This window comes from Peromyscus leucopus, chromosome 1 (assembly GCF_004664715.2).
Source record: "Peromyscus leucopus breed LL Stock chromosome 1, UCI_PerLeu_2.1, whole genome shotgun sequence".
In the NCBI taxonomy this organism is placed as follows: domain Eukaryota; kingdom Metazoa; phylum Chordata; class Mammalia; order Rodentia; family Cricetidae; genus Peromyscus; species Peromyscus leucopus.
Genome location: NC_051063.1, coordinates 102,522,735 through 102,550,399, shown reverse-complemented (window position 1 = coordinate 102,550,399; position 27,665 = coordinate 102,522,735). Strand labels below are relative to the sequence as shown.

The window sequence follows — 27,665 nt, the reverse complement described above, 5'->3', positions numbered from 1 at the left end:
AAAGAATAAACTGGCCTAAAATGCCAAGAGTCCCTGATGAAAACTCTCATTAAGGAGAACAGGACTAGTGTTTTTCCACTTGGTGGTAACATGGGCTGGGCTGCCAACCTACACTAGTAAAGAACAAAATTGTATTCAGTTGGAGAGAAACATAAGCCTTATCTATCAACTCCATCATTTTCTGGCATGCCATAAACACTTCTTTTTAAACCTCCCGTGGCTTCCTGAAACACTACATGCTTCTACTACTCAAGAATAACCCCAGTATGTTTCCTTAACACAGCATTCTCCAGGGAGTCATTTCAATTTTCTTTCATGCCCATGCTTTATCCTCAAAACATACAATATATTTACATGCTTCTGCTTATAACTTGCCAAGTATCTCTGTTTGTTACCCTTTTCAATCAGCACTCAACCAATGAACCCACTAGTCAACATACAGAGAAACAACTAAAATTACTTATATTTAACTATGTGTTCTTCTTATTCTCCCATCTCCCTCTCATACAAGTCACCAATATCCTAAATCATGAGTTTTATCATTCTTGCTTTTTTATGTATATGTAAGTACATATTTATATATATTTACACCAGAGAACAACCTCTGACCTCATTACTAAGCACCACCCACTGTTTTTTAAAAAAAATCTCCAGATACTAATTTTGTTACTTTATGTACTTTGCATTTAGAATCAATGCTTACCATTAATTACATTAAAATCACAAACTGATTTTTAAGGCATACATCATTAGTAGCACCACTCTTTTACTGTGAGTTTAAAGATTGATAGGCTATAAATATTTGCACAGCACTAAAGCATGAGCTAATTTTATCTAACCCTGTTAAAAAAAAAAAAGAAAGAAAGTTTTTTTCTCCCCACAGTGAAGGAATTCTTCCTGGATGAAATTATAAATATGTATAGATTACATTTAATAAAAAAAGATAAAACATCTAGCTGTAGAATTGTAGAATGCATTGGCATGTAGCATATAGACCAATATTCTATCAATAATTATATACAGCCTTTACAAAGATGAAGTTGCAGGCTGAGGATGTGTTCTGTATTTATCGAGGGTTCTTGACTCTAACAGCACTAAGTGTAATGGCTTTGATGGCCAGTTTTGTTTAAATGCAGTCAGGCTACTTTATTCATTGTTAATGCTTTGATGAAAAGTTTTTATATGCAGTAGATCTATGAAAGTACTGTTCATACTAATCAGAATTAAATTTGTGTACAGCAAGTTTTTATTTTTGTTTTTTGGTTTTACTGAGACAGGGTTTCTCTCTGTAGCCCTGGATGTCCTGGATCTCACTCTGTAGACCAGGTTGTCCTCAAACTCACAGAGATTCACCTGCCTCTGCCTCTCAAGTGCTGGGATTAAAGATGTGGGCCACCACCACAGAGCAGTTTTAAAATGAATGTAAATTACACTAAATCTTTCCTTTTTACAATCTACACTTAGAGATCCTTCTGTAAACTAAATAAAGTTGTAGTGCAAAAGAATTAAAATAATTTATTACTAGCTGTGTTTAGAAGTTAAAGGACAACTTTCAGTCAGGAGTCAGTTCTCTCCTTCAACAATGGGTTCCAGGAATCGAGCTCAGGTTTATTAGGCTGACACTTCAGTTCCAATCCAAATATTTGTTGCATACATTATAAAAAGATTGGGGCCAGGCATGGGAGTGCAGCCCTTTAATCTCAGCACTTGGGTGGCAGAGGCAGGTAGATTTCTGTGAGTTGAGGGCCAACATGGTCTACAGAGTGAATTCCAGGCCAGCCAGAACTACACAATAAGACTCTGTCTCGGGGCTGAAGAGATGGCTCAGAGGTTAAGAGCACTGACTGTTCTTCCAGAGGTCCTGAGTTCAATTCCCAGCAACCACATGGTGGCTCACAACCATCTGTAATGAGATCTAGTGCCTTCTTCTGACCTGAAGTCATACATGCTGTATATATAATAAATAAATAAATCTTTAGAAAAAAAATAAGACTCTGTCTCAATAAACAAACAAACTAAATAAAGTTTTAAAAATATAACATCAAAACCAGACATAAGGGTACACACCTTTAATCCTAGCACTGGGAGGCAGAGGCAGACAGGTTGCTGAGTTAGAGGATAGCCTTGTCTACAGAGTGAGTCCAGGACAGCCAGGGCTACACAGAGAAACCTTAACTCAAAACAATTATATAGAGAGAGCCAATTCAAATTCCTCTCCTTTTCTTCTTTTTAAAATGTTACTTTTTATTATTCTATTGTTGTTTGCTTTTAAGCCAGGTTTCTTTATATAGCCCTGACTGTCTTGGAACTCACTATGTAGATCAGGCTGGCTCTGAACTCACAGAAATCTATCTGCCTCTGCTGGGATGAAAGTCATTTACCATCACACCCAGTCTTTTTTATTTATTTTTATTTATTTATTTTGGTTTTTCAAGACAGGGTTTCTCTGTGTAACAGCCCTGGCTGTCTTAGAACTCGACCTGTAGGCCAGGCTGGCCTCAAACTCACAGAAATCTACCTGCCCCTGCCTCCCAGGTGCTGGGATCAAAGGTGTGTGCCCACTGCCAGTTATTTTTTTTTTTCAAGATTTCTTTTTTTTTAATTTACTATGTGCATATAATGAGTGCCCCGGGAGGGAAGGGTACTGAGAACTAAACTTAGTGACTTTGTAGCTATGAGTACTTCCTGCTCTTTAAGAGGACCCGAGTTCAAATCCCAGCACGTATGTGGCAGCTTATAACCAACTGTAATATCAGTCCCAGGGGATCCAACACCCTCTTCTGGCCTTCAATGCTACTATATGCATGTGGTACAAAGACACACATGTAGGTAAAACACCTGTAAACATAAAATGAAAAACAAATAAAAACAGAAATACCAAAAGGGCTGTCACTCTACACTTGTTCTAATGTTTTTTTTATTTTTTAGGGCTCAATGAAACCTTGTGGTAATCTCTTATTTTGTAGAGTACACACAGCAACTACAAGTGTCTCATCTCAGATGACAGAATGAAGCATGAGCAGGGTCCACACATGAAGCTCACCCAGATAGCTAAGCTGTGGGATGATGGCTCTTTTGAAACTCTTGGTATCATGTGAGCATCTCATGCACTGTGACCTGAAGGTACATATCTCTCTACTAGTCATATATGCTAATACCTGAGGTAGCTATAGACCAGTGTGGTCTGAAACTTGAGCAAACTCAAGGACAAAGGTCAGCTTCTTTTCCACTATGATCCAGATTATTCCTTAGTTCCCTTGACAGAAAATCATTTCCAGAGGCCACATAGAGCAGAGCTGCAAATGTGAAATGGGAAACGAATAACATGGGTTTAATTCTACCTCTGCCTAGCTATATTCTCGCAAGCCTCAACCTTCTATGCTTTTACCTGATACCACTGTTACAGAAATAAAGTGAGATGGCACAGCTGGGTGGTGAGGGCACACACCTTTAACCCCTGTACCCAGGCAGGCAGATCCATCAGCCTGGCCCACAGAGTGAGTTCTAGGTTAGCAAGGGCTACATAGAGAAATCCTGTCTCGAAAAACCAAAATGAATAAATTAATTAAGTAAATGAGATAGCACAGTAGTTGGCTACAGACCCCTAACCATCTTTGGCAATATTACAAGTCTAAACATATACTGCAGAAAAAAAAGGACTTAGTGATTATGACTGAAAGTCATAAAGTAAAATTACCTAATGGTTTTATCACTTGAGCAAACTATTCCAATTTTCTATTTCAGTTACTCATCTCTGACTGAAGAAAGCACTCCTCACTAAATTATTCTGAGGTTTCACTGAGTTTATACATGTAAAGTACTTAAAACATTAAGAACTTGGGCCGGGCGGTCGGTGGTGGTGTATGCCTTTAATCCCAGCACTCGGGAGCCAGAGGCAGGCGGATCTCTGTGAGTTCAAGGCCAGCCTGGTCTACAGAATGAGTTCCAGGAAGGGGCACAAAGCTACACAAAGAAACCCTGTCTGGAAAAACCAAAAGGAAAAAAAAAAAAAAAGAAGAACTTGGTGAATGTCGCATAAAGTATGGTGGTACCTACTTGTAATCCCCACACTGGGGAGCCTGAGGCAGGAATGTCTCAAGTTCATAGCCAACCTAGACCAGTCTGACTGGTCTATGTTCTTCAAGTTCTCTACATGATATATGATCTTCTGTGTCACTTTTCTGTCAATTATTGAAAGGGGAATACTGATTTCTCCAGCTACTATAGAACTGCCTATTTCTCCCTTCAGTCCTATCAATTTTTGTTTCCCATATTTTGGGCTTTTTTGTCATGTACACATTTATAATTGTATCTTCTTGCTATATTGTACTTTCACTAACATATACAATAATCACATAAACATGTTATCACATGTAATCTTTATTTAAGCCTATGTTATTTGACATTAGTATAGCCATCCCACCTTCCTTCCTTTGTTCTTTCTTTTTTTTAAGATTTATTTATGCCCGGCAGTGGTGGCACACACCTTTATTCCCAGCACACGGGAGGCAGAGGCAGATGGATCTCTCTGTGAGTTTGAGGTCAGCCTGAGCTACAGAGTGAGTTCCAGGACAGGCTCCAATGCTTCACAGAGAAACCCTGTCTTGAAAAAACAAACAAAAAAACCAATCAAACAAACAAAAAGATTTATTTATGATATATACAGTGTTCTACCTGCATGTATGCCTGCATGCCAGAAGAGGGCATCAGATCTCATTATAGATGGCTGTGAGCTACCATGTGATTGCTGGGAATTGAACTCAGAACTTCTAGAAGAGCAGCTGGTACTCTTAACTTCTGAGCCACCTATCTAAACCCCCACCTTCCTTTCATTTTAAAAACATTTTGTTTTTAGCCAGGAGGTTGTAGCACACACCTTTAATCCCAGCACTCAGGAGGCAGAGGCAGGTAGATCTCTTGAGTTTGAGGCCAACGTGGTCTACAGAGTGGAGTTCCAAGACAACTAGGGTAATACAGAGAAACCCTGTCTCAAAAAATAAACAAAACAAAATTTATTTTTAATTACATATATATGTGGGGTTGGAGGAATGGAATGTGCACACGTTTGGGTGCCTGCAGAAGCCAAAGGGAAGGTATCAGATAATGTGGAGCTGGAGTTGCAGGTGGTTGTAAATCACACCATGTGGATGCTTGACACCAAATTCTGGTCCTCTATGAAAGGACCCGCTTTCTTTGTCCTGGCTGCCCTTGACATATTTAGAGGAGGGTAGTCTTGAATTTATGCCCTCCGCCATTCTTTTGGCTATCACTGTCACGGAATATTTCTTTCTATCCTTTTACTTTCACTTTGGGTGTGTGTGTCCTGATATCTAAGGTGAGACTTATATACCTAGCATGCTGATGAATTAAGGGATTTTTTTTTTTTTTTACTCCATTCTACCAATCTCCACATTTTACTGGAAGAATTTAACCTATCTAGAATTAAGTGTCATTACTAATAAGGAAGAACTTATACCACTTAACTATTTGTTTTCTGTATGTATTATATATTTTTTTCTTTACTTCTTCCATTGTCTTTTTGTTTATTTGCTTGATTTTGGATTTTGCTATACAGATTAATGAAATCTAGCCCCTTCTCCTAAGACTAGTGTTGGCTTTCCCAATTAAGTAATCTTCTCCCTTCTGAATGAATGATTTCTGATATTTACGTCATGAACTGTCTCACAATGTTTAAAAGGAAATATCTACTTTTTCTGACCATAAGGTAGTCTCATGTTGGGCTGAGAGTGGTGGTGCTGGTCTTTAATCCCAGCACTTGGGAGGCAGAGGTAGGCGGACCTCTCTGAGTTTGAGGCCAGCCTGGTCTACAGAGTGAGTTCCAGAACAGCCAGAGCTACATAGTGAGACTCTGTTTCAAAACAAAGGAACAAACAAGAAAGGAGTCTCATGTTTTATCCTTATTTTCATATACCAAATCACTTGCTCTTTAGACACACATACATGTATATCCCACAAATTACTTATCATTCCATATGGAAAATTCATTGCTACTGTTTTCATCTGCCTACATGTGCCCTGGGTCAAACTGGACCCTAGGACACTTACAAAGGGTCTCTGTATGACTAAAAGTGAGAAGTGCCAGGTGTGGTGGTACATACCTGTAATCCTCATATTTGGGAGGTAAAGACAGAAATATCAGAAGTTCAAAATCATTCTCACCTACTTAATGAGTTCAAGGCCTTCCTGGGTTACATGAGATCCTGTCTCAAAGAACATTTTTAAAAAATGAGAAGTGGCTTACATTGTAAGAACGGGGGTGCCTCTGTTTCCACTGTACCAGGAGCAGCTGGGCCACCACCAAGGTAGCAATGAGGATAAGGACCATTTCGGCATGCATGGCTTCGTGGCCACGATGTTTGGCATGCATACGTGCATGTTCGACCCTGAAAACCAAAAAGACAGGGTTAAGTCAAGGAAGGGATGGTGTGGTGGTAAAGGAACAGTGTTTCCTAGGGTATCCCTCTAGCCTATAGCTCAGAACATGGTCCTGGGTTTTTCATTTATTTATTTGTTTGCTTGCTTATTTATCTGATTATTTATTTATTTATTTGTTTGTTTGTTTTTGAGGCAGGGTATTTCTACAAAGCCCTGGCTGTCCTAGAACTCACTATGTAGACTAAGTTGGTCTCAAACTCAAATATCTGCCTGCCTCTGCCTCCTGAGTGCTGGAATTAAAGGTGTGCATCACCATGCCCAGCAGCCCTGGGTTTTTCTTTTTCTTTTTTTTTTTCTTTTAAGATTTATTATGTATACAACGTTTTTTTTGCCTGCATGCCAGAAGAGGACGCCAGATCTCACTTCAGATGGTTATGAGCCACCTTGTGGTTGCTGGGAATTGAACTCAGGACCTCTGGGAGAGCAGCCAGTGCTCTTAACCTCTGAGCCATCTCTCTAGCCCCAGCACTGGGTTTTTCAACTGAAGGGTACCATGAAAACTAGGAGCTAAGACCCAAGTCTGAGAAGATGGACATGGGTTAGAATAGAAGCTCTCCGGGTTCTATTTATAAAGCACAACTATTAGGATTAGAGATGAATGATGCGCTGCTTGCCCCTCATGGCAGAAACATAAGAAACCTTCCTTGAATCAAGAAGGAAATGCCAGGAGAAGCTTGTGTCACTGCCCATTTCAACCCGATTTCAACCTTGTCACTAGATGGAGAAAGCAGAGTTTATAGTCATAAAGCCTTAGACTCTTAGCACTTATCACACCATGGAAGGGTGTAACATTGTAAGTGTGCTGATTCTAGAGTCTTGCTTTATTCATGATACCTCTTTGCCAGCCCCAGCGAGCAAGTTTAGGACTAACTAAAGGCTAAAAAATTCTGAACTGCTTCAAGTCTGTACTAATCCAAACATGTCTTCATCATCAGTATCAAGTAAACAGCCTCTTCAAGGGCTCAAGGAAGTTCAATAATCAGACAACTGGACAATATATCTGAAACAATCTAAAGCTGGCATTTTCTGGTCTGTGCTGTATAAGAAAGAGAATTGAGTACACATCTTTAATTGCAACACTCGAGGCAGAGGCAAATGCATTTCTATGAAGTTGAGGCTAGCCTGTCTAAGACACATTTGTGAAACCTTGTCTAAAAACATATATACATATTTTACAATGAAACAAAAATATACCTACTTACAGCTTTAATCCATTGTACCTAATCCTAAATTCTGTGAAAACAAAGGACACAGCCACACCTCATTCCCAATGCCGAACCTTTAGTACTTAGGATTGCATTAAAGCAACAAACAGAAAAATCTTTCCTGTTTCTATCACCATTTTCCTGTGCCCTTTCAGGTTAACAGTCCTAACCTATCTTTCTTTCTTTCATTTTCTTTTTCTTTCTTTTTTTTTTTTTTCCCTCGAGACCACAACTCACTATATAGGCCAGGCTGGCCTATATAGGCCAGGCTGGCCTTGAACTCACAGAGACCTAACTGCCTTTGCCTCCAGAGTCCTAGAATTAAAGGTGTGCACCACTATGCCCCGCCTGGTCATAATCTTTTAAATCATTGTTCATGTAAAATGATGTGAACAACATTAATCCTGGTTTCTTTCTCTTACATATTTACATACAGTTAAAAAATCTCCAGAATTTCTGGTGGTGGCATGGAACTTGAATCCCAGCACTCAGGAGGCAAAGACAGGTGGATCTCTGTGAGTTCAAGGCCAGCCTGGTCTACAAAGTGAGTTCTAGGATAGGCTCCAAAGTCACACAGAGAAACTGTCTCAAAAAACAAAAAACAAACAAACAAATGGAGTCAACTGTCAGGCCTGGTATGACTGGCCTATATCCCAGCTACTTCAGAGGCTGGGGCAGAAGGATGGTAAATTCTAGGCCTGTCAGGGCTACACAGTGAGTTCAAGGTTAGCTTGGGCAACTTGATCAGACTCTGTTTCAAAATAAAAAGTAAAAAGAGGGCTGAAATTACAGCCCAGTGGTATGCTACTTGTTTAACATGTATGAGCCTAGATTCAATCCTCAATATAAGAAAAAAAAGGGGGGTGATAAAAGAGGCAGGAAGAAGTTACATAACTTATCCCACATCATGTAGCTAGCAAATGGCAAAACTGGCTTCACCACAGGAGGATGCTTAGTACAAGTACCTACTTCCTCTAGGACCAAGTGAACTGTTCAGAAGTGATCCAGATACTTGGAAAGGTTTCCAAAAGACCTGTCCAACTGGTCATAAGATACTGCATCCCACAGACAGAGAAGAAAAAGAGTAGTTACATAATTACTGAGTTAGCCTGTGGGTCCCAAACTGGCACACTTACCTCCATTGCTCCTCTGGAGACAGGTCTGACATATCAACCTATAGAAAGACACCACCAGAAAAATATGTCATTGACTTAGAATTGTCCCCACCAAAAATAAGAGGCTCATCTACTCATCAATATTTTCAAGAATTAAAGGAGGAGACTGCACATCGTACAATTTCTACGAAGCCTTTCCCGCCACTACTTCACGTTGATTTCTCCCTTTTTCAGCTGCTAATATGGCTCAGGTTTTATGACTGAATGAATGTTGCGTGGCTGAGCTATGTAATCCAAGACTGGGAGTCCTAACTCCCAAGATGCTCATAGGATAACGGACATATTTATTATCAGACTCTGTAAGTCTGATAATTGTAAAAATAAGCTATGGAAGAATGAAAAAGTGGGATTTGACCCAGTCTGGGTTGTTATAAACCAGGCAAAGTTTCTTGGAATAATTGTGAAATATAATCCAGAAATGAGAGGAATGTTCTAGGCAAAGGAAATTACATGGATAGGAAGGGGGGGAAGTTTACAGTATACAAACAATTAAGTATGGCTAGGATAAATATGAGTCAGAATTAGTAAGATATGAAGCTAGATAAAATATTACCATAAAGCACCACACGAATGGCCAAATAGGAACAGGCAGAACACTAGACCAGAGCAAAGTGATACTTGGCGCCTGCCCTGCTACTGACCTTAGAAGTACATGACCTTCTAAACTCAAAGCTGGTTCTACCTACGGTCTCTCAAATTTGGCATTACTGATATTTGGGGGTGGTTTTTATATGGGGGGCGGGGAATGTGTCCTGTATATAATCAGTAGCATCCAGAAAGAACATCTATACATTGTCAAATTCATTCTGGGCGACAAAAGTTGCCCCTGTCAAAAACCTCTACTCCATAATATTACTACATCCTTGGCACTCTGAGTGCACCTTCTGCTTCTTTAGGGCCGTACAGAATCACACCGAAATTCTAGTACTTGAGTCAATCAACAGTTTTATGCCAAATTGGGCTGGAAGTGTTCTCTGACAGCAAAGGAGATAAGGGCTTAGAAACATTCAAATGAATAAATTAAAAAAAAATTCCTTTATTACCAACATGGAGGATGGGAAGTAGGCACAAAGCCCCAAGTCTAGCTGACGAACTATTGGCAATTGATTGCTGCTGGGAGAGGGAGTCAGTTTTCTTCAACGGTGTGACACTGGTATACTGACCACAGCCGGGTATATGCCTCACACACAAGTCAAAACAAACTGAACTCAATGAACTTTTTAAAAAGAGAGAAAGAGCATATACCCAAGGAATGCTGGAGCTTATGCAGGGACACTTGGCTCAGTCTGGGAGGAAGGGACTGGACCTGCCTGGACTGAGTCTACCAGGTTGATCGCAGTCCTCAGGGGAGGCTTTGCCCTGGAGGAGGTGGGAATGGGGGGTGGGCTGGGGGTAAGGGGAGGGGGTGGGAGGGGGGAGAATAGGGGAACCCGTGGCTGATATGTAGAACTGAATGGTATTGTAAAATAAAATAAAAGGAAAAAAAATAAAACCTTAAAAAAGAGAGAGAAAGAGAAAAAAAAAAGAACAAACTTGATGCTGGATAGGTAGAGAAGTGGAAGAAGGGGATGAACAAGCTCCAAATACATTAAATGAAATTCTCAAAAAATTAACTAAACATTACTAAAAATATTCTGCTAGTACTTAAGTTGCTCAAGGCCTGGTTTCTCACCAATCCAATAACTTCAGAAAAGCACTTTAAGGGCCTGGGGAAACAAATGTCTCAATAGATAAAGCACTTCTTATACAGCATGAACATGACAGTTCCAATCCTCAGCACCCACAGAAAATGCCATCTGATTTGCCTGTAATCCCCATGCTAGGAAGACAGAGGCAGGGGATCTCCAGCAAGTCAGAGAGCTGGACTAGCAGAATGTTCAGCTCTCGGTTCAGGTGAGAGACCCTACCCCAATATCTACACAAGGTAGAGAGCGATGGAAGAAGACATCAAAGTCAACTCCAGCCTCCAAATGTATGTGCAGATACATGCATGCATGCATATCCACACAGGTACTGTCACAAAGATGTAAGAAGCGGGGAGGGAATGAGGGGAGGAGACATTTTAAATAAAACATTTGAGATAAAACACAGAACTTCACTCCACTACTAAGTCAAGTTTTACATAATAGCAAGTATTATCTGTGTATGTACTGGGAGTGCTCAACACTGTGTAAGCCAAGCTTTCTGGCTTTTGTATGTCCTAGCTAAATTTAAAAAAAAAAAAAAAAAAAGAAAGAAAAAGGAAACAAAACAAACAAAACAAAAACCCTAAGGCTTTGCTGAATCTATTTGGGTAACGAAATCAACCACTTTCCTTCCTTCTGCTCTGCGTGCTGCCTCACAGAATTTATTCAGGTATCTTGACTCAGGCCTTCACCTTGCCAGGAACAGAGGTCAGATACTCCAAGAGGGAACAAATATATGGAAAAATCCAGAAAAGTTCAGTTGGGAGGTTCAGGAACAGACAAGTAAGGATCTCATTTCTAAAGGAATAACTAATGTCCAAGTTTCATGCTACTTATTGAAAAGTCTTTACCAACTCAGACCTACTCCAGGCCAAGCTCATCTAATTATAATCCCCAAATCCATGGAACTCACTGCTGTCCCTGGGGCCTTTCCATGCTAGTCCTTCTCCCTGTAATGCTCTTTTCTTTCTTTTCCTATTCAAATCCAAGTTACTCTTTGAGAAGTCAGCTCCAATTTCACCTTAGTGAATTTCTCTAGCATGGACCAAAGAACTACATGAATCACCTGAGTGTTTGTTAGAGTTCTTGCCCAGCAGGCACAGGTCGGGAGTTCAATCCCCAGCCAGGGAGGGAGGGAAAGAAAAGCATAACTCAGGAACTACCCCAGACTCACTAAATCAGAATCTGACTTTTTTTTTTTCTTATATGTGCATTGGTGTTTTGCCTGCATGTATGTCTATGTGAGGGTGTCAAATCAAGTGGAGCTGAATTACAGTAGTTGTGAGCTGCCCTGTGGGTGCCAGGAATTGAACCTGGGTCCTCTGGAGGAGCAACCAATGCTCTTAACCACTGAGCCATCTCCCCAGCCCCAGAATCTGACTCTTAACAAGACCTCCAGGTGATTGTTATAAATGTAAAACTTGAGAAACACTCTTCTAGAACATTCATTTACAGTATCATACTATCTTAGACATGATTTCCAAATGATCTAATTGCTTAAGGCCAAGACCAGGCCAGTGCAAGCAAGGAATCTAGGGTTCAAAATTTGAGAAGGTACTCAGTCTCAGGTACTGATCCTGCACTTGTATAGCCTTGTGCTTCCTTAAGTTTGTGACCTAGAATTTTGAATGCCTTACCCCAGTTCTGGCCTGGCCTCTACTCTACCTTGTCCCTCTCCCATATACCAGGAAGATGCCTCAGAACTAGTACATATTTTACACTGCTTTTGTGTCTTCTAAGAAGAACCACAAAGAACTGAGTAGTCTGAATATTTAAGTAATTGAGAAAAATCCTCTCCTATGATCTAAGTATGCTAACAAAAAAGCACACTACCTGAACATGCTGATAACAAGAGAATACACAAACACTTGAAAATGCCTAAAAAGTATCTGGGGAAAAAATATTTATTTGATACCAGAAAGCATCTAGAAAAATCATGTTAAAAAAACTTTATGCAAGAAAATAAAACAGGTACATACTCAAGAAAGAAAGAAAATCTATTCAAGGGCAAACTATGAACACACAAGAGTACTGGACCAGGCATGGAAGTGTTTTTGAGAGAGAACCATGTGTACTATCATCTAAGTCCTACTTCTGCCATCTGAAAACAGAAGAAGAGCTTTGACTCCATCATGTGGCTATGAGGTAAGGACCCTGACAGTGAACTGTCTGTCCTCTAGAAGAGTGGGCTTATGTATAAACTACTGAAGAAGCTGGGGAACTCAAAGTTGGTGAAGTATGGGACAGTAATGCTTCCAGAACCCCAGGGAGAAGAGATCAGAAGGGCAAGCTGAGAGTAGATTTGGGACTTAAAGGATCATTAGCACTTCACGAAGTAATATAAATGTTAATAACATATGACCTGGCTTTAATATTTGTGTCCAGAACCAAAAGTTACTTAAATAACATTCAAATGAGTCTTCTGGTTCAAGTGGAAAAACAAGGAAAGCTGTAAACTATAGCTATAATTAACTTGGACCATCTAGAAAGACATCCTTATTTGGTACCTCATTAAAGAAAGGGGTTTGTTCATCTGGGGCCAAGCACTAACCCAGTCTGAAGGTACTTTGTCTGAAGCTCAGGTGGATAATTAGGCAGGCTCCAGGGCAAGGGAAATAACTGATGGTCCCATAACCAACACCTAAAACATTCAATCAAAAAATATGCATACAATGTTTTACCACTAGCCAACCCCTCTGCTCCTAGGATCTCACAAGTCATGCCAACCTACCTCAGTCCAGATTTAAAAGAAGTTAAACAAAAATGTTAGACAGGGAGAAAGAGAAAATTTTGCAAAGACAGAAATGATCAAAGTTGGGGGCTATGTTTTCTAAGGTGCAAAAGATTTAAGTACCCACCCCTACGTGTCCACAAGCAGACCTGCTGTCCTCCACAAATAGCATACATCCTGTGATCTTTGTCTTTACATAAGCTTTGTCTCTTAAGCCCCTCTCTTCCACCAAATTAAATTCTCTCCACAAAACACTGAACAAATCCTCCTGGGTTTTGGAAAGCTGTTTAAAGCATCCTCCACACTTTTACTATATAAATCTAAATATAATAATACCCATATCCTAAAAGCTTATTAGGAAACAGAAAATTTCAGAATCCACACAAAACCTCCTATATCAAAATCTGCAATCTAATAAGATACTGAAATAATTTATATGCACACTAAAGTTTAAGAAGTATTGCTACTATATTCAGCACTCATATTCACAATCGGCATCTGTAAGCATATGCACTCTATAGTTGGCTCTTTTCATTAAAAAATAACAACTTTACTACTAAGATCTAATTCAAACAATAAGAAAATTGCCCATTTTAAAAATACAGTAGTCATTAGTTTCTAGCATATTCACAGAATTGGGCCACAATCACCCAAAAAAGAAGTCACATAACTGCAGTCACTTTCCATTCTTCTCCCAGAATATGGCAACTACTTACTTTTTACCACTATCTAAATTTGCTTAATATAGGCAGTTCATATAATCCTGTAATAATATAGTCTTTTGTAGTTGGCTTCTTTCACATAGCATAACTGTTTTCAAGGTTCATTCAATTTGTACTATGTATAGTAGTTTCCTCCTTTTGATTATCAACAACATTCCAGCATATGGATATATCATATTTCTCCATTCACTTGCTGGCAGTATTGGGATCATTGACTTCTGAGCTATTACAAATAATGCTGCTATATGAACATTTGTCCCTAATGTTGTATAAATGTATGTTTTCATCTCTCTTGAGAGCATGGCTAGGAGTGTAACTGCTGGGCCACATGACAACTCTATTTTCTGAGAACTGCCAAACTATTTTTCATAGCAACTGCATTTTACAGTCTCACGAGCTACTGCTCTGATTTCTCCATATCCTTCCCAACATTTGTAATCCTTTTTCTTTTTTTGGTTTTTCCAGACAGGGTTTCTCAGTGTAGTTTTGGTGCCTGTCCTGGATCTCATTCTGTAGCCCAGGCTGGCTTCGAACTCACAGATCCACCTGGCTCTGCCTCCCGAGTGCTAGGATTAAAGCATGCACCACCATCACCCAGCTATAATCTTTGTTTTTTTAATTCCTGTATTTTTACTGTGAATGGAGCACATGCCACAGCAGAGTAGTGAAAGTGAGGACACCCTGCAGGAGTTGGTCTGCTCCCTCCACCATGTGGTTTCCAGGGATATTATCCTCTAACTTCTGTACACCCCTTACACACACACACACACACACACACACACACACACACACACACAAGTACATTTATTTATTTTAGAGGGTGTAAATGTCATGACACAGAGAACAATTTATGACAGTTGGTTCTCTCTTTCCAACACGTGGATTCTGGGAATCAAACTAAGGTCATCAGGCTTAGCAGTCAGTGCCTTTACCCATTGAGCCATCCCATAGACTTCTAAGTTAATTTTTGTACATGCTGTGAAGCAGGAATCAAGCTTCATTCCTCCATAAAATTTAATTTAAAAATATAGCTGGGGATGGCTCAGAAAAGTGATTGTTGTGCAAGTTTTAAGACGTAAATTCAGATCTCTATCACCTACAGAGAAGCTGGGTAATGTGGTGGTATTGTGTTCACCAAAATATTGTGCATCTTAATAAACTTATCTAGGGTCAGAGGACAGAACAGCCACTAGATATAGAGGCCAGAAAATGGTGGCACACATGCCTTTAATCCTATCACTTGGAGGACAGAGATCCCTGTGAGTTCAAAGCCACACTGGAAACAGCCAGGCATGGTGACTCATGCCTTTAATCCCAGGAAGTGATGGCAGAAAGCAGAAAGGTATATAAGGTGTGAGGACCAGGAACTAGAGCTTGGTGAAGCTTTTAGACTTTTGAGCAGCAGTTTGGCTGAGATCCATTCAGATGAGAACACAGAGGCTTCCAGTTTGAGGAAACAAGATCAGCTGAGGAATTGGTGAGGTGAGGTTAGTTGTGGCCTGTTCTGTCTCTCTGATCTTTCAGTATTCACCCAAAAACCTGGGTCCGGGTTTGTTTTTATCAATAAGACCTGTTAAGATTCATGCTACAGGGTAAGGCAGCCTGCACCTCTAATCCCAGCACAAGGGAAAGAGAGTGACTTAGTGAGGGCTTTATTGCTGTGGTAAACACCAAGACCAAAAGCAACCTGAGGAGGCATGTTACCTTATAGCTTCTAGCCCCTCATCCAGGGAAGTCAGCGCAGAAGCCTAGAAGCAGGAACTGATGCAGAGGTCATGGAGGAGTGCTCTTTACTGACTTACTACTCCCCATGGCTTGCTCACTCAGGACCACCAGCCAGAGGTAGCACCACCCACACTAAGCAGGTCCTCCCACATTAATCATCAAGAAAATGCATCGCAGGTTTACCCACAGGCCAATCTTGTGGGGGCATTTTCTCAATTCATTCAAAATGAGCCTAGCTTATATCAAGTTGACAAAAAACTAGCCAGCACAGATGGGAGATATGGATTGAACATGACAGGACATACACGCACGCACGCACGCACATATCAATGCACTGGTATAAAGATGTATAATCTAAGCCATCTTATAGATAACACTTGCTTTGAGTTCCAAAAGAAATAAAAACATTTTTGTGGGCTCCTAGGCAATGTGCTTTCTATAACTAAGGAGTAAGTGAGCCTGAGGCCAGCTATCTCCCCACAACTGTAGATTAAGTGTTCTGCCTTGGCTGACAAGGTCACCATGCTGTTACATCTAAGATTCTCTTCTCTACTGAGCCTATCTGATCACTCAGAGTAAGTTTTAGGTTCACACAAATCTCACATTGCCTAAAAGCTTCCCCCCAAAAGTGACACCTATACTCATATCAATAATGTAGTAATTTGACAATCATTGGACAACAGTGAGTATTCTGTTTAAAAAAAAAAAAAAAAAAAAAAAAGCCAGGCAGTGATGGCGTACAACTTTAATCCCAGCACTTAGGAGGCAGAGCCAGGTGAATCTCTGTGAGTTTGAGGCCAGCCTGGTCTACAGAGTGAGATCCAGGACAGGCTCCAAAGCTACACAGAGAAACCCTGTCTCAAAAAAAGAAAAAAAAAAAAAAAGCCTGACATGGAAGCCAGGTTGTACATACTTCTAATTCCAGCAGTTGAGAGGCTGGGGCAGAAAGAATTATAAATTCAAGGCAAGGTCAGCCTGGGCTACATAGTGAGAGCTGTTTAAAAAGAAAGGTGGGAGGAAGGGGAACCCTTGGCACGTTAATGACCTACAAATGTCAAGGGCAAAGAAAGATGCCTGAAATTTTGACAGCAATTAATTGCAGTAGAATATTATTTTAAGGTGTGGTGTGTTACTTTTGTTTATGTTGCATTTGTTTAACTCTGTTAAGCTGTGTTACTTTGCCTGTCTAAAACACCTGATGGTCTAATAAAGAGCTGAACAGCCAATAGCAAGGCAGGAGAAAGGATAGGTGAGGCTGACAGGCAGAGAGGATATATAGGAGAAAGGAAGGAGGAGCTAGGAATGAGAAACAAGGGGAGGGCCCAGGGGACAGCCACACAGCAAGGCACAGAGTAAGATTTACAAAAGAGAACAGGAAAGTCCAGAGGCAAAAGGTAGATGGGATAATTTAAGTTAAGGAAATCTGGCAAGAAACAAGCCACACCAAGGCTGGGCATTCATAATTAAGAATAAGCCTCCATGCATGATTTATTTGGGAGCTGGATGGCAGCTCCCCAAAATAGTAAAAACTCCCAACAATAATTAATAAATATTTTTCTTTCACTTAGTTACAAAACAAGCATAAAGCATTTGCCCTTATAAACCTTACCTTTAATGAGAAGACAAACATAAATTTTACTTATTTATATATAAAAATATACCCATATTTTGTGTATGGGTATTTTGCCTGCCATGTAAATCTGTGTATCATCTGTGTGCCTGGTGCTCTCAGAGATCAGAAGAGGGCACCGGATCCCCTGGGACTGGAGTTACAGATGGTTGTAAGCTGCCATGTGAGTGCTGAGAATCAAACCCAGGTCCTATGGAAAAGCAACCAGAGCTCTTAACCCCTGAGCCAATCATCTCTCTAGCCCCATGAAATTATTTCTTATGTAAGTATTCTGAGCAGAGACAACACAGGCTAAGAGAAGAAAGAGTGAAGGAGACAACTTTGCTGTTCCATACAGTCTGCTTTCCCTAAAAGCTTTTCAATATGTGCAGAACAGACTGGGAAAAATGAACAATGTCAGTCCGTGTGGTGTGTCTTAATTGTGCATTTTTCACTCCAAGAAGTGGCCTTAGCACAATAGTTACTCTTTTCTCAATGAAGAAACAAACAGTTGTAGGCTCCAATCCAGCACAACTCTTCATTGCTATGTCAACAAAGAGGGCATGTCTCCATGTTTATCCAGCTACAAAATGAGAGGACTTACCTTAGATGGTGTTCAAGTTCTCTTAAGCTAAAATAGTGTAATTCACACCAAATTCCCTCACTGTAAATTTCTGGAATCAGCTACAATACTTGGTTCGTCAAAACTGCCAGTTTCCTTAGTTACCATAGAAGTAAAAAGCAAAATGCCTTTTAGTCTGGTGAAGTATGCCAAAGCTGAATGCCACCAAATTAACTCTAACAATTTACTTTAGGCCCTGCAAATATCAGGAGTATCCATCAACAAGACCATAACCTCCTACCCACACACACATACACATACACACACACACACACACCTATTTTAAAAGACTAAAAATCAATCTTCTGAGTCTCAACTCCTTGTTATAACATAGAAGGTACTTTATACTCTAATCCAACTACTTTATTTCCCCTCTTTCTGCCCAATGGCTTTACTTCAGTCACACAGAATCAGACACACTCAAGCGTGTCCTTCTCTCCCACCACAGCGCACTGGCTGCTGCTATGTCTTTCCCTCAAATCCTCTCCCCTGCACTGTTTGGTTCACTCCCCTCTACCCTGAACGACGTAGGACACTTACCACTTCCTTTGTGAGATAGATATTCTGAAATTTTATTTATTCATATAGAGCCACTCAAAAACTTATTGTTTAGCTCCAGACTAGGAGTATAACAACAATAATTAATGCTCCTCATGAACAGGATAGGGTCCTGGTTGCCCTTTCTGTCACAGCAGCATGAGCATAGACTCATTTGTTTGAACACTTGGTCCTGATTGGGTAGGATGGTTTGGGAAGGATTAGGAGGAGGTGTGTCACTGGGGACAGGCTTTGAGGTTTCAAGATTCCATCATCCTCAGTATGTAATCTTACAGATCCAGGTGTGAGTTCTCAGATGTTCCTGCCTTCATACCTTTGCCCCACCATCATGGACTCTAATGGTTTGAAACTGTAAACCCAATTAAACACTTTTTGTTTTGGTTTTTGGTTTTTGGTTTTGTTTTGTTTTTTCGAAACAGGGTTTCTCTATGTAGCTTTGGAACCTGTCCTGAACTCACTCTGTAGCCCAGGCTGGCCTCAAACTCACAGAGATCCACCTGGCTCTGCCTCCCGAGTGCTGGAATCAAAGACGTGCAATAGTCCTGGCTGTCCTGGAACTCGCTTTGAAGTCCAGGCTGGCCTCAAACTCACTGAGTTCCCCCAGCTTCTGCCTCCCAAGTGCTGAGACTAAAGGTATGTGCCACAACCACCTGGCCAAACACTTTCTTTTATAAGTTGCCTTGGTCAAGATGTTTTGTCACAGCAATAGGAAGTAACTAATATAGCAGCATGTAGCATCAAGGCACTATCTTTAAAGCAAAAGGCTGGCACCTTGATTTTGGACTTTTCAGCCTCTAGAACTGTGAGAAATAAATTGGCTGCAGACTACTTAGCCTAAGGTATTTTGGTACAGCAGCTTTAACACACCAAGCCACTCCTCAACTAGCAAATTCTAACATCTTTCATCTGAAATACTGTGATAGCCTCTTAACTGTCCTCTTTGACTGACTCCTACAATCCAGCCTCCTCAAAAGAACCAAGATCATTTTTAAAATGTAAATCAGTTCACCTCACTCCCATTTTCAAAATCACCCAAAATTTTCTCATTGTCCTCTCAATAAAATTCAACATATTTGAAAGAATATACAAGGGCTTATCTGTCTAATCCTGTCACTGATCGTATATAGTACTATTCTTTCCTTGCTAACCATGACCCACTCATAGAGGCTTTCTTTTATGGGTATAGTCATTTCTAGCTTGTTCCTACCTGTTTGTATTTATTCTCCCTTCACTTGAATATATCTACTCCTATCTTGAAACTGCTAAATTTTAACCACTCTAGTCTTAGTTCAATATCACTTCTGCAGAGGCTCTCCATAACCACCATATTTACAGCAGCCCTTCCCCTCTGGTGACCTTTATCCTGTTACTCTACTTTCCTCAAAGCGCTACCACCATTTGGAATTATCTTTTTACTTGTTCATTATCTAGTTTCCCCATTAGGAAACAAACTCCTCAAGAACAATAGCTGTCTGTCTTGTTCATTGCTAAATTACGGGAGCCCAAAAAATGCCTGATACATTAAAGATTTAAGTATAGATGTCTATGTGAATAAGAAATGCTCTCCATAGTCTGGGGCATTAGAACATTTGGTTCCCAGTTGATAGAGTAGTTTGGGGAGTTGTGGAGGTGTGGCCTTGTTGGTGAGTTATGTCACTAGGTGTGTGAGCTTTGGGAGCTTAAAGCCTCACCTACCTCCCGTTCACTCTCTCAGCTTTATGCTCATGATTCAAGATGTGAACTCACAGCATCCTGCTCTACCACCATGCCTGCCTACTACCTCTGCCTTGCCATTATAGACTCCATCTCTCTGGAACTATAAGCCAAAATACACTTTCTTTTATGAGTTGCCTTGGTCATGGTGTTTTATCACAGCAACAAAAAGTAACTAGCACAGTCCCTGATTTACGTCTTACTTTTTTTCTTTTTCTTTTTTTTAAGACTTATTTATGTATGTATGTATGTATGTATGTATGTATGTATTATTTATTTATTTATTTATTTATTATGTATATAGCATGTATGACTGCAGGCCAGAAGAAGGCACCAGATCTCACTACAGATGGTTGTGAGCCACAATGTGGTTGCTGGAAATTGAACTCAGGACCTCTGGAAGAGCAGTCAGTGCTCTTAACCTCTGAGCCATCTCTCCAGCCCCCCAGTCTTACTTTTTGATAATGTAAAAGCACATGCATTCAATAGAAACATTCCTCAAATTTCAATCATTTCTTAGGCTAACTATATGTAACAAAATACCTTCTTTTAGATTTTCTATTAAACTTGGCCAGGTGGTGGTGGTGGTGGTGGTGGTGGTGGTGGTGGTGGTGGTGCACACCTTTAATCCCAGCACTCAGGAGGTAGAAGCAGGTGGATCTTTGTGAGTTTGAGGCCAGTTTGGTCTACAGAGTTCCATGACAACCAGGGTGGTTACACAAAGACACCGTCTTAAAAAAAAAAGTCATTAAATATATATGTGTGTGAGTGTGCGTGCGCACGTCATGGCATATGGGGAGGCCAGAGGTTAACTTGTGAGTTGGTTCACTCCTCCCATCATGAGGCCTAGGAACTGGACTCAGGTCAGCAGGCTTGACCTTTGCCCACTGAGTCACCTTGCGGGCCGTTCTGTGATGAAGCTACGGCAGCAAGCCCAACTTTAGTTAATCACAAGAGCAAAAGAGTAAACAACTGATACTCTACAGGATGCTATGTTGGTAATTGTAGAGCAAGTATATTAAATGCATTTTTAGTTTTATATTTTCAACTTACAATGGGCTTACCAGGACAAACCTAATCATAAATGAAAAAGAATTTGTATGTGAAGAAGCAAAGAATTACTAAACAGGGGGGGCGGGGTCTGTGAATAGCATGTGGAGTAGAAAATTTCTTAAGAAAAAAAATTTTTTAAAAAAGAATTACTAAACAATTTTAATTACATACTTATGACAATCATCTCAGCATTCCAGAAGGTGCTTCAGAAAGAGGATCATAGATTCAAGGTCAATCTGAACTACCTAGTAAGACCCTGTCTCAAAACTGAAGAACAGGATCCGGTAACTCAGTGAGTCAACTGCTTGCTATACAAGCATAAGGACCTCTGCTCATATCTCTAGCATGCGTGTGAAATCAGAGTATGGCAGTGTGCATCTGTAACCCCAGTGCCAGGGGACAGAGTCAGACAGATCCTGGAGGCTCACTGGCCAGCTTGTCTAGCTGAAATGGCAAGCTCTACTTTCAATGAGACCTTGTCTCAAAAGAATGATAATGATGATAATGTGGAGAAGCAATACCAAAGTCAACTTCTAGCTTGCACTGACGTGGGCATGCTTAGCAATCCCCAACACACACACACACACACACACACACACACACACACACACACACCCCTTCTAAAAAAAAAATTACAAAGAAAAATAAATGTTTAAGCCGGCGGTGGTGGCACACGCCTTTAATCCCAGCACTCGGGAGGCAGAGGCAGACGGATCTCTGTGAGTTCGAGGCCAGCCTGGGCTACCAAGTGAGTTCCAGGAAAGGCGCAAAGCTACACAGAGAAACTCTGTCTCGAAAAACCAAATAAATAAATAAATAAATAAATAAATAAATAAATAAATGTTTAGTGAATATATTAGGAAAAGGATAGAAAGGCCAAAACACAAAGAAATAGAAGCACAGCTATGTAATATTTTTATACCCGATTCCTGTTTGTTCTCTGTCCTCACTGCCTTTGCATAAGCTTGGGCGTTTAATCATCTTGCCTAGACTACCATAGACTCTTCCTGATTGATTTCTTCTCCTTCCCTGATCCCTCCAAAAAAAACTTCAGCACCACTTCCAGCTTCAAGCCTTCCACGACACTGGTCTGAAAATGTTACTCCCCTGATCTAAACTCCCAGTGTTTTCCTACCACGGTATTCAAGAGGCCCTCCAATCCCATCTCTCACTGCTCTCACCTTACATTTAGCCTACTCCATCCACACAGAACTTCTACTACCATGCTGTTTAGTACCTGAAGCCAGTACTATCTGTGTGTGTTCTGCCACACCACTCTTCTTTGTCTCACGGGCTTTTACTGTCTATTGAAATGAAACAATCTTTGTTTTTCCCTTGCAGTTGTTTTGGTTTAGGTCTCCCAACCCCACCCCACCTCACCCCCGCCCCTTTGGAGCTGAGGACCAAACCCAGGGCCTTGCACTTGCTAGGCAAGTGCTCTACTACTTGGTTTAGTTTTTAGTTTTAGGTTTTTGCTATGTAATCCTGGCTGGCCTGAAACTCACTATGTAGGCTGGCCTTGAACTTGTGACAAAAACTTGCTTTTGCCTCCCAGGTGCTGGTATTATAGGAATGTGCCACCACACTCAGCTTTCAAACACAATCCTTAAGAACTAAATCAGGGTGACTGGAGAGATGTCTCACTTGCTGCTCTTGAAAAGGACCTACTTCAGTTCCCAGCACCCTCATGGCAGTTCCCAACTGTCTGTAACTCCAGTTACAGATCTCCTGATCTCCACAGGCACTAGGCACTAACATGGCATATGTACATATATGCAAGCAAACATCCATACACATGAAATAAAATCAATAAATCTTTATTTATATGTTTGAATGTTTTGTCTACATGTAGGTATGTGGTGCACATACATGTATGCATTACCCACAGAGGCCAGAAGAGGAAATCAGATCCCCTAGAACTGGACTTATGGATGGCTATGAGTCACACTATGTGGGTGCTGGGTTTCAAACCTGGGTCCTCTGCAAGAGTAGCAATTGCTCTAAACCCTGGGCCATCTCTCTAGTCCCCAAAAATAATCTTAAAAATTCTTGAAAAGAAGAAGGAGGAAGAGGAGAAAGAAGCCAGGCCTGGTGGTGCACATCTTTAATCCCAGCATTTAGGAGTCAGAGGCGGGCAGATTTTTGTGAGTTCAAGGCCAACCTGGTCTATCGAGTGAGTTCTAGGCCAGCCAAAGCTACACAGTGAAGTCCTGACTTGGAAGGAAGAAAAAAAAAAAAAAAAAAAAAACTAAACTAAACAAAAAGAATAGCCAGTCTTTTTTTTTTTTTAAGATTATTTATTTTATGTATATTAGTGTTCTGTCTGCATAAACATCTGCAGGCCAGAAGAGAGCAGCAGATCCCATTACAGATGTTGTGGCCACCACATGGTTGCTGGTAATTGAACACAGGACCTCTGGAAGAGCAGCCAGTGCTCTTAACTGCTAAGCCATCTCTCTACACCATTCTTAAAAAGAAAAAGAAAAGAAAAGAAAGAAAGAAGGGTGAAGAAAGAAAAATAACTAAATCAGAGTCTACAGAAACTGCTCAGGTCGTAAAGTGCCTACTGTGTAAGCATGAGGAAAACTTAAGTTTGGATTACCAGAACACACACAGATGCTGGCATAGTAGTGTACTTGTAATCCACACTTAAGAGTGAGGGCAGGGTGGGTAGATACAGGCAGTTCCCTAGAGCTCTCCAGCCAGTCAGTCTAACCAATCTGTCAACTCAGAGATGAGGGGAAGATCCTGCCTCAAAAAACAAGGTGAAGAGCAATAGCGAAAGATAGACAATATCAACATTTGCTCTTCACACACTTGCACTCATATATAACTGCATGTACATATGCAGAAGCACATTAAATACACACATGCATACACGCATGCATGCATACACACACACACACACACACACCACACACACACACACACACACACACTCCAAAGTCTTTTAAGTCTGTTTCTTTCCTTTTTTTAAGGTATTAGGGATTGAACCCAGGATATTACACACACTAGGCAATTTATTAAATCTTTAATTACTTGAGGATCCCGTCAGAGTTCATTACTTTTTTTGTTACCACAGTACCTAATATACACTTATACTATATGGCAGCAACTTGTTACCAGATCTGTTGTACCCCACAATTAGATGTGTTGTGTCCTCATCTTTGTGTCCCCAGCACAATATCTAGTACTAAATAGCTGAAGACTGAAGAGACAAATAAATATATCTAAATTCCTCAGCCTGGCATTCAAAGTCAACCTCATGTTAGCCCCAACCTACATTATCATGTGATGTGTTCTTCTCCTTACTTGACCATAAGTCTTTTGAAGATCTCAGAGAAAGAGTGGTGGTGCTGGTGCTGGTGGTGGTGATGATGGTGTCTGCCTTTAATCCTGGCACTCAGGAAGCAGAGGCAGGTGGATCTCTCTGAGTTCAAGGCCAGCCTGGTCTAGAAAGAGAGTTCCAGGACAGCCAGGGCTGTTAAACAGAGAAACCCTGTATTTAAAAAACCAAAAGAAACAAACAAAAACTCAGAGTCTCTTTATCTAGTCATAATCTCTAAAGTACTCCCAAACAGTACCTAATATTATTAAATACACAATGAATATATGATAAAATTTGAAGACAGTGAATTCATATTGTTAGTGTATACCAGAAAGAGAGATCAGAGCCATGTTACCAGGTTCAAATCATTTCTGTGCCTGCTTTGATGACAAGACTATTTTATTGAAATAAAATTAAAGAGATAATGCTTAACAGGGCCTGGTCCACATTAAACATTAAAAAAGTTAGCTAGTATTGACATCAGAATAAGAGGGAAAATAAGTGTTTCTGCACAACACTAAATGATAATCCTAAGGGAAATGAGGAGTAAAATGTCATACAAGGCTTTAGAGTAATAGAGTATATGCAGTTATTCCTAACACCAACAATGAAAGGAAAAGCTCAGTTACCAGTTTCTCCCCACCTGCCCAGAGCCATAAGCCCCATGGCTATGACCCAGCATCCTCTTGGGAAAGCTACACTGTAGAGGCAACTAATGAGTTTGTGTTTACCTACAGATTTTCCTCTGAGGAACACAGATAACAAATGACTTCAAGAAGGGAAAACATAAAGAAAGAAAGACAGAGATGAGAAAAGACACTAGATGGATCTTTAGTTAGCTTCCGAGGAAAAGCTTTTAGGCTAAACAGCCTCCGGTGTACTGAGACTAGTTCTCCAGGGCATTCTCTGGGAGTGCTTGTGCCTCTGGAAGTCAGAGATGCAAACAAGCAGATTATGGGAAAACTTATGAAAAGGACTAAAACGTTAAGGTTATACAGAACTTAAAATTCTAACCCGCCAGGCATGGTGGTGCATGCCTTTAAGACCAGCACTGGGAGGCAGAGCCAGGTGGATCTCTGTGAGTTTGAGGCCAGCCTGGGCTACAGAGTGAGTTCCAGGATTGGCTCCAAAGCTAAACAGAGAAACCCAGTCTCGAAAAACCAAAAAAAGAAAGAAAAAGAAAAAAGAAAAACCAAAAATAAATAAATAAAATTCTAACCGATCCACAACAGAGGTATTCAAAGAGAGAACAGGCTCAGCAGTTAAAAGTCCTGGATGCTCTTCTAGAGGACCCAGGTTCATTTCCCAGCACCTACTTACAGCTTGCAGCTGCCTGTAAATCTGTTCCAGGGAAACTGGTTACCCTCTTCTGGCCTCTGTAGACACTGCATACAAGTGGTATACAGATGCAGATATAGGCAAATCACTCATACATGTAAAATTAAATGAAATTTTAAAAAAACAGGGAATAGGCGGATCATGCAAAGACTACTTCCTAAGGATTTCAACATGGGCTAATGGATATGATTGAGGATGTAAGTGTAATAAAGATCTGAGCGCAGGGATGAAAAAGGATATGGTTCTATCTCCTCAGAGTTCACTGCCAAATAGGGAGTGAAACAACACAATACAGTTAAGTGCAGATAAAGTCTTCACCAGAGCCAGGCAGTGGTGACACACACCTTTAATCCCAGTATGGCAAATCTCTGTGAATTCAAGGCCAGCCTGGTCTACAAAGTGAGTTCCAGGACAGCCAAGGCTATTACACAGAGATCTGCACCAGGCACAATGAAGGCAAACAATAAGTCCTCAGATTCTGTATCTATAATTCACTGGTACAGAGCAATGTGACATTACAATAAAGTAGAAATGCTTTCATAAGCAGTATATATTAAATACTGGCAAAAACACTGGCATTATCACACATGCCTGTAATCTCAGTACTTGGGAGACTAGCCTGAGCCACACAAAGTTCAAGGCCAGTCATGGTTACACAGGGAAACCCTATCTCAAAAAAAAAAAAAAAAAAAAAGTGCCAAGTATGGTGGCACATGACTTTAATTCCAGCACTGGGGAGGCAGAGGCAGGCGGATCTATATGAATTCAGGGCCAGCCTGGTCTACATAGTGAACCCTGTCTTGAAGAGAGGAGAGAAGGGGTACTGATAGCAAGGCCTGCTGTACCACTCCAACTGTAAGCGTATCAGTTAACTTCTGTGACAGTCATCTTTCCCTTAATCCTGAGCAGATCCACACCTCTGTGTTCTTGTTTATTCAGTAAACATAGTGGTGTATGCCAAGCTCTGAGCAAGGCACCAACATGAGATAGTTCCTCAGCTCAAGGGGTCAAAGTATTTCTCTTTACCACTTTTTCTCTCTCTTATCCTCATTACTATGCAGATGGCACCATAATTTCCTCTAGAAATGTATGAGCTATTTAATCCTAACAATCAAAAAGTGACTTATAAAAAAAAGTGACTTACTTTAAAAAGCAAGAGTAAGCCATGGTGACTTACTTTTAAAAGCATGGTGGCTCATACCTGTAATCCCAACAGACAAAAACAGGAATTTGAGGCCAGCATAGGCTATGCAGCAAGAGCCTCTCTCAAAAACAACATGAAAACCAACAACAAAAAGCAAGAGTGAGCTGGCTGTTGTTATAAACCCTTAGAAATATACCAGGATATCTGCCAGAGTAAGACTAACTACTAAAAGTCAAAGGTCATAGAGTAGGAAGGTATACCCAAGCCTTTTGTTTACTCTATCATTACCATGATTCTTTCCTTCTCATCCCAATATTGCTAGTGTACAACATTGAGAATAATTATGCTTTCACTCATTCAGACATTCACTAAGTATGTATGAAGTACCCAAGAGAACATGTAGAAAACACAAAGTGAAACACTGAATTCAGGGCTTTTCAATTTCAAAGCTGCAAGAGATCTCAAAGGTCACAGAGTACAAATCTATCATTTCACAGATAAAGGCTGAGATACAGAAAGGCTGAAATCTAAGCTCATATAGTTATTTATTGAGTCTTACTCTTGCCAGATACCAGAGGTAAAAGAATAAATAGGGCCTTCA

At 40.5% G+C, this 27,665-nt stretch overlaps 1 protein-coding gene across 3 annotated transcripts in view; it reads right to left on the bottom strand.

The window, feature by feature from the left end:
- Rnf121 (ring finger protein 121) overlaps nucleotides 1–27,665 on the bottom strand; it is a 63,381-nt gene that overhangs the window by 29,629 nt on the left and 6,087 nt on the right. For 2 of the 3 annotated variants that reach the window (XM_028889037.2, XM_028889038.2), the window contains exons 2-3: nucleotides 8,798–8,835; nucleotides 6,263–6,404 (exon numbers count right to left, since the gene is read on the bottom strand). In XM_028889037.2, the coding sequence (XP_028744870.1) occupies nucleotides 6,263–6,404; nucleotides 8,798–8,835 (180 nt within the window). Of the gene's footprint in view, nucleotides 1–6,262; nucleotides 6,405–8,797; nucleotides 8,836–24,537; nucleotides 24,586–27,665 lie in introns of those variants that run through there. The other variant, XM_037196887.1, reaches the window with a different exon arrangement.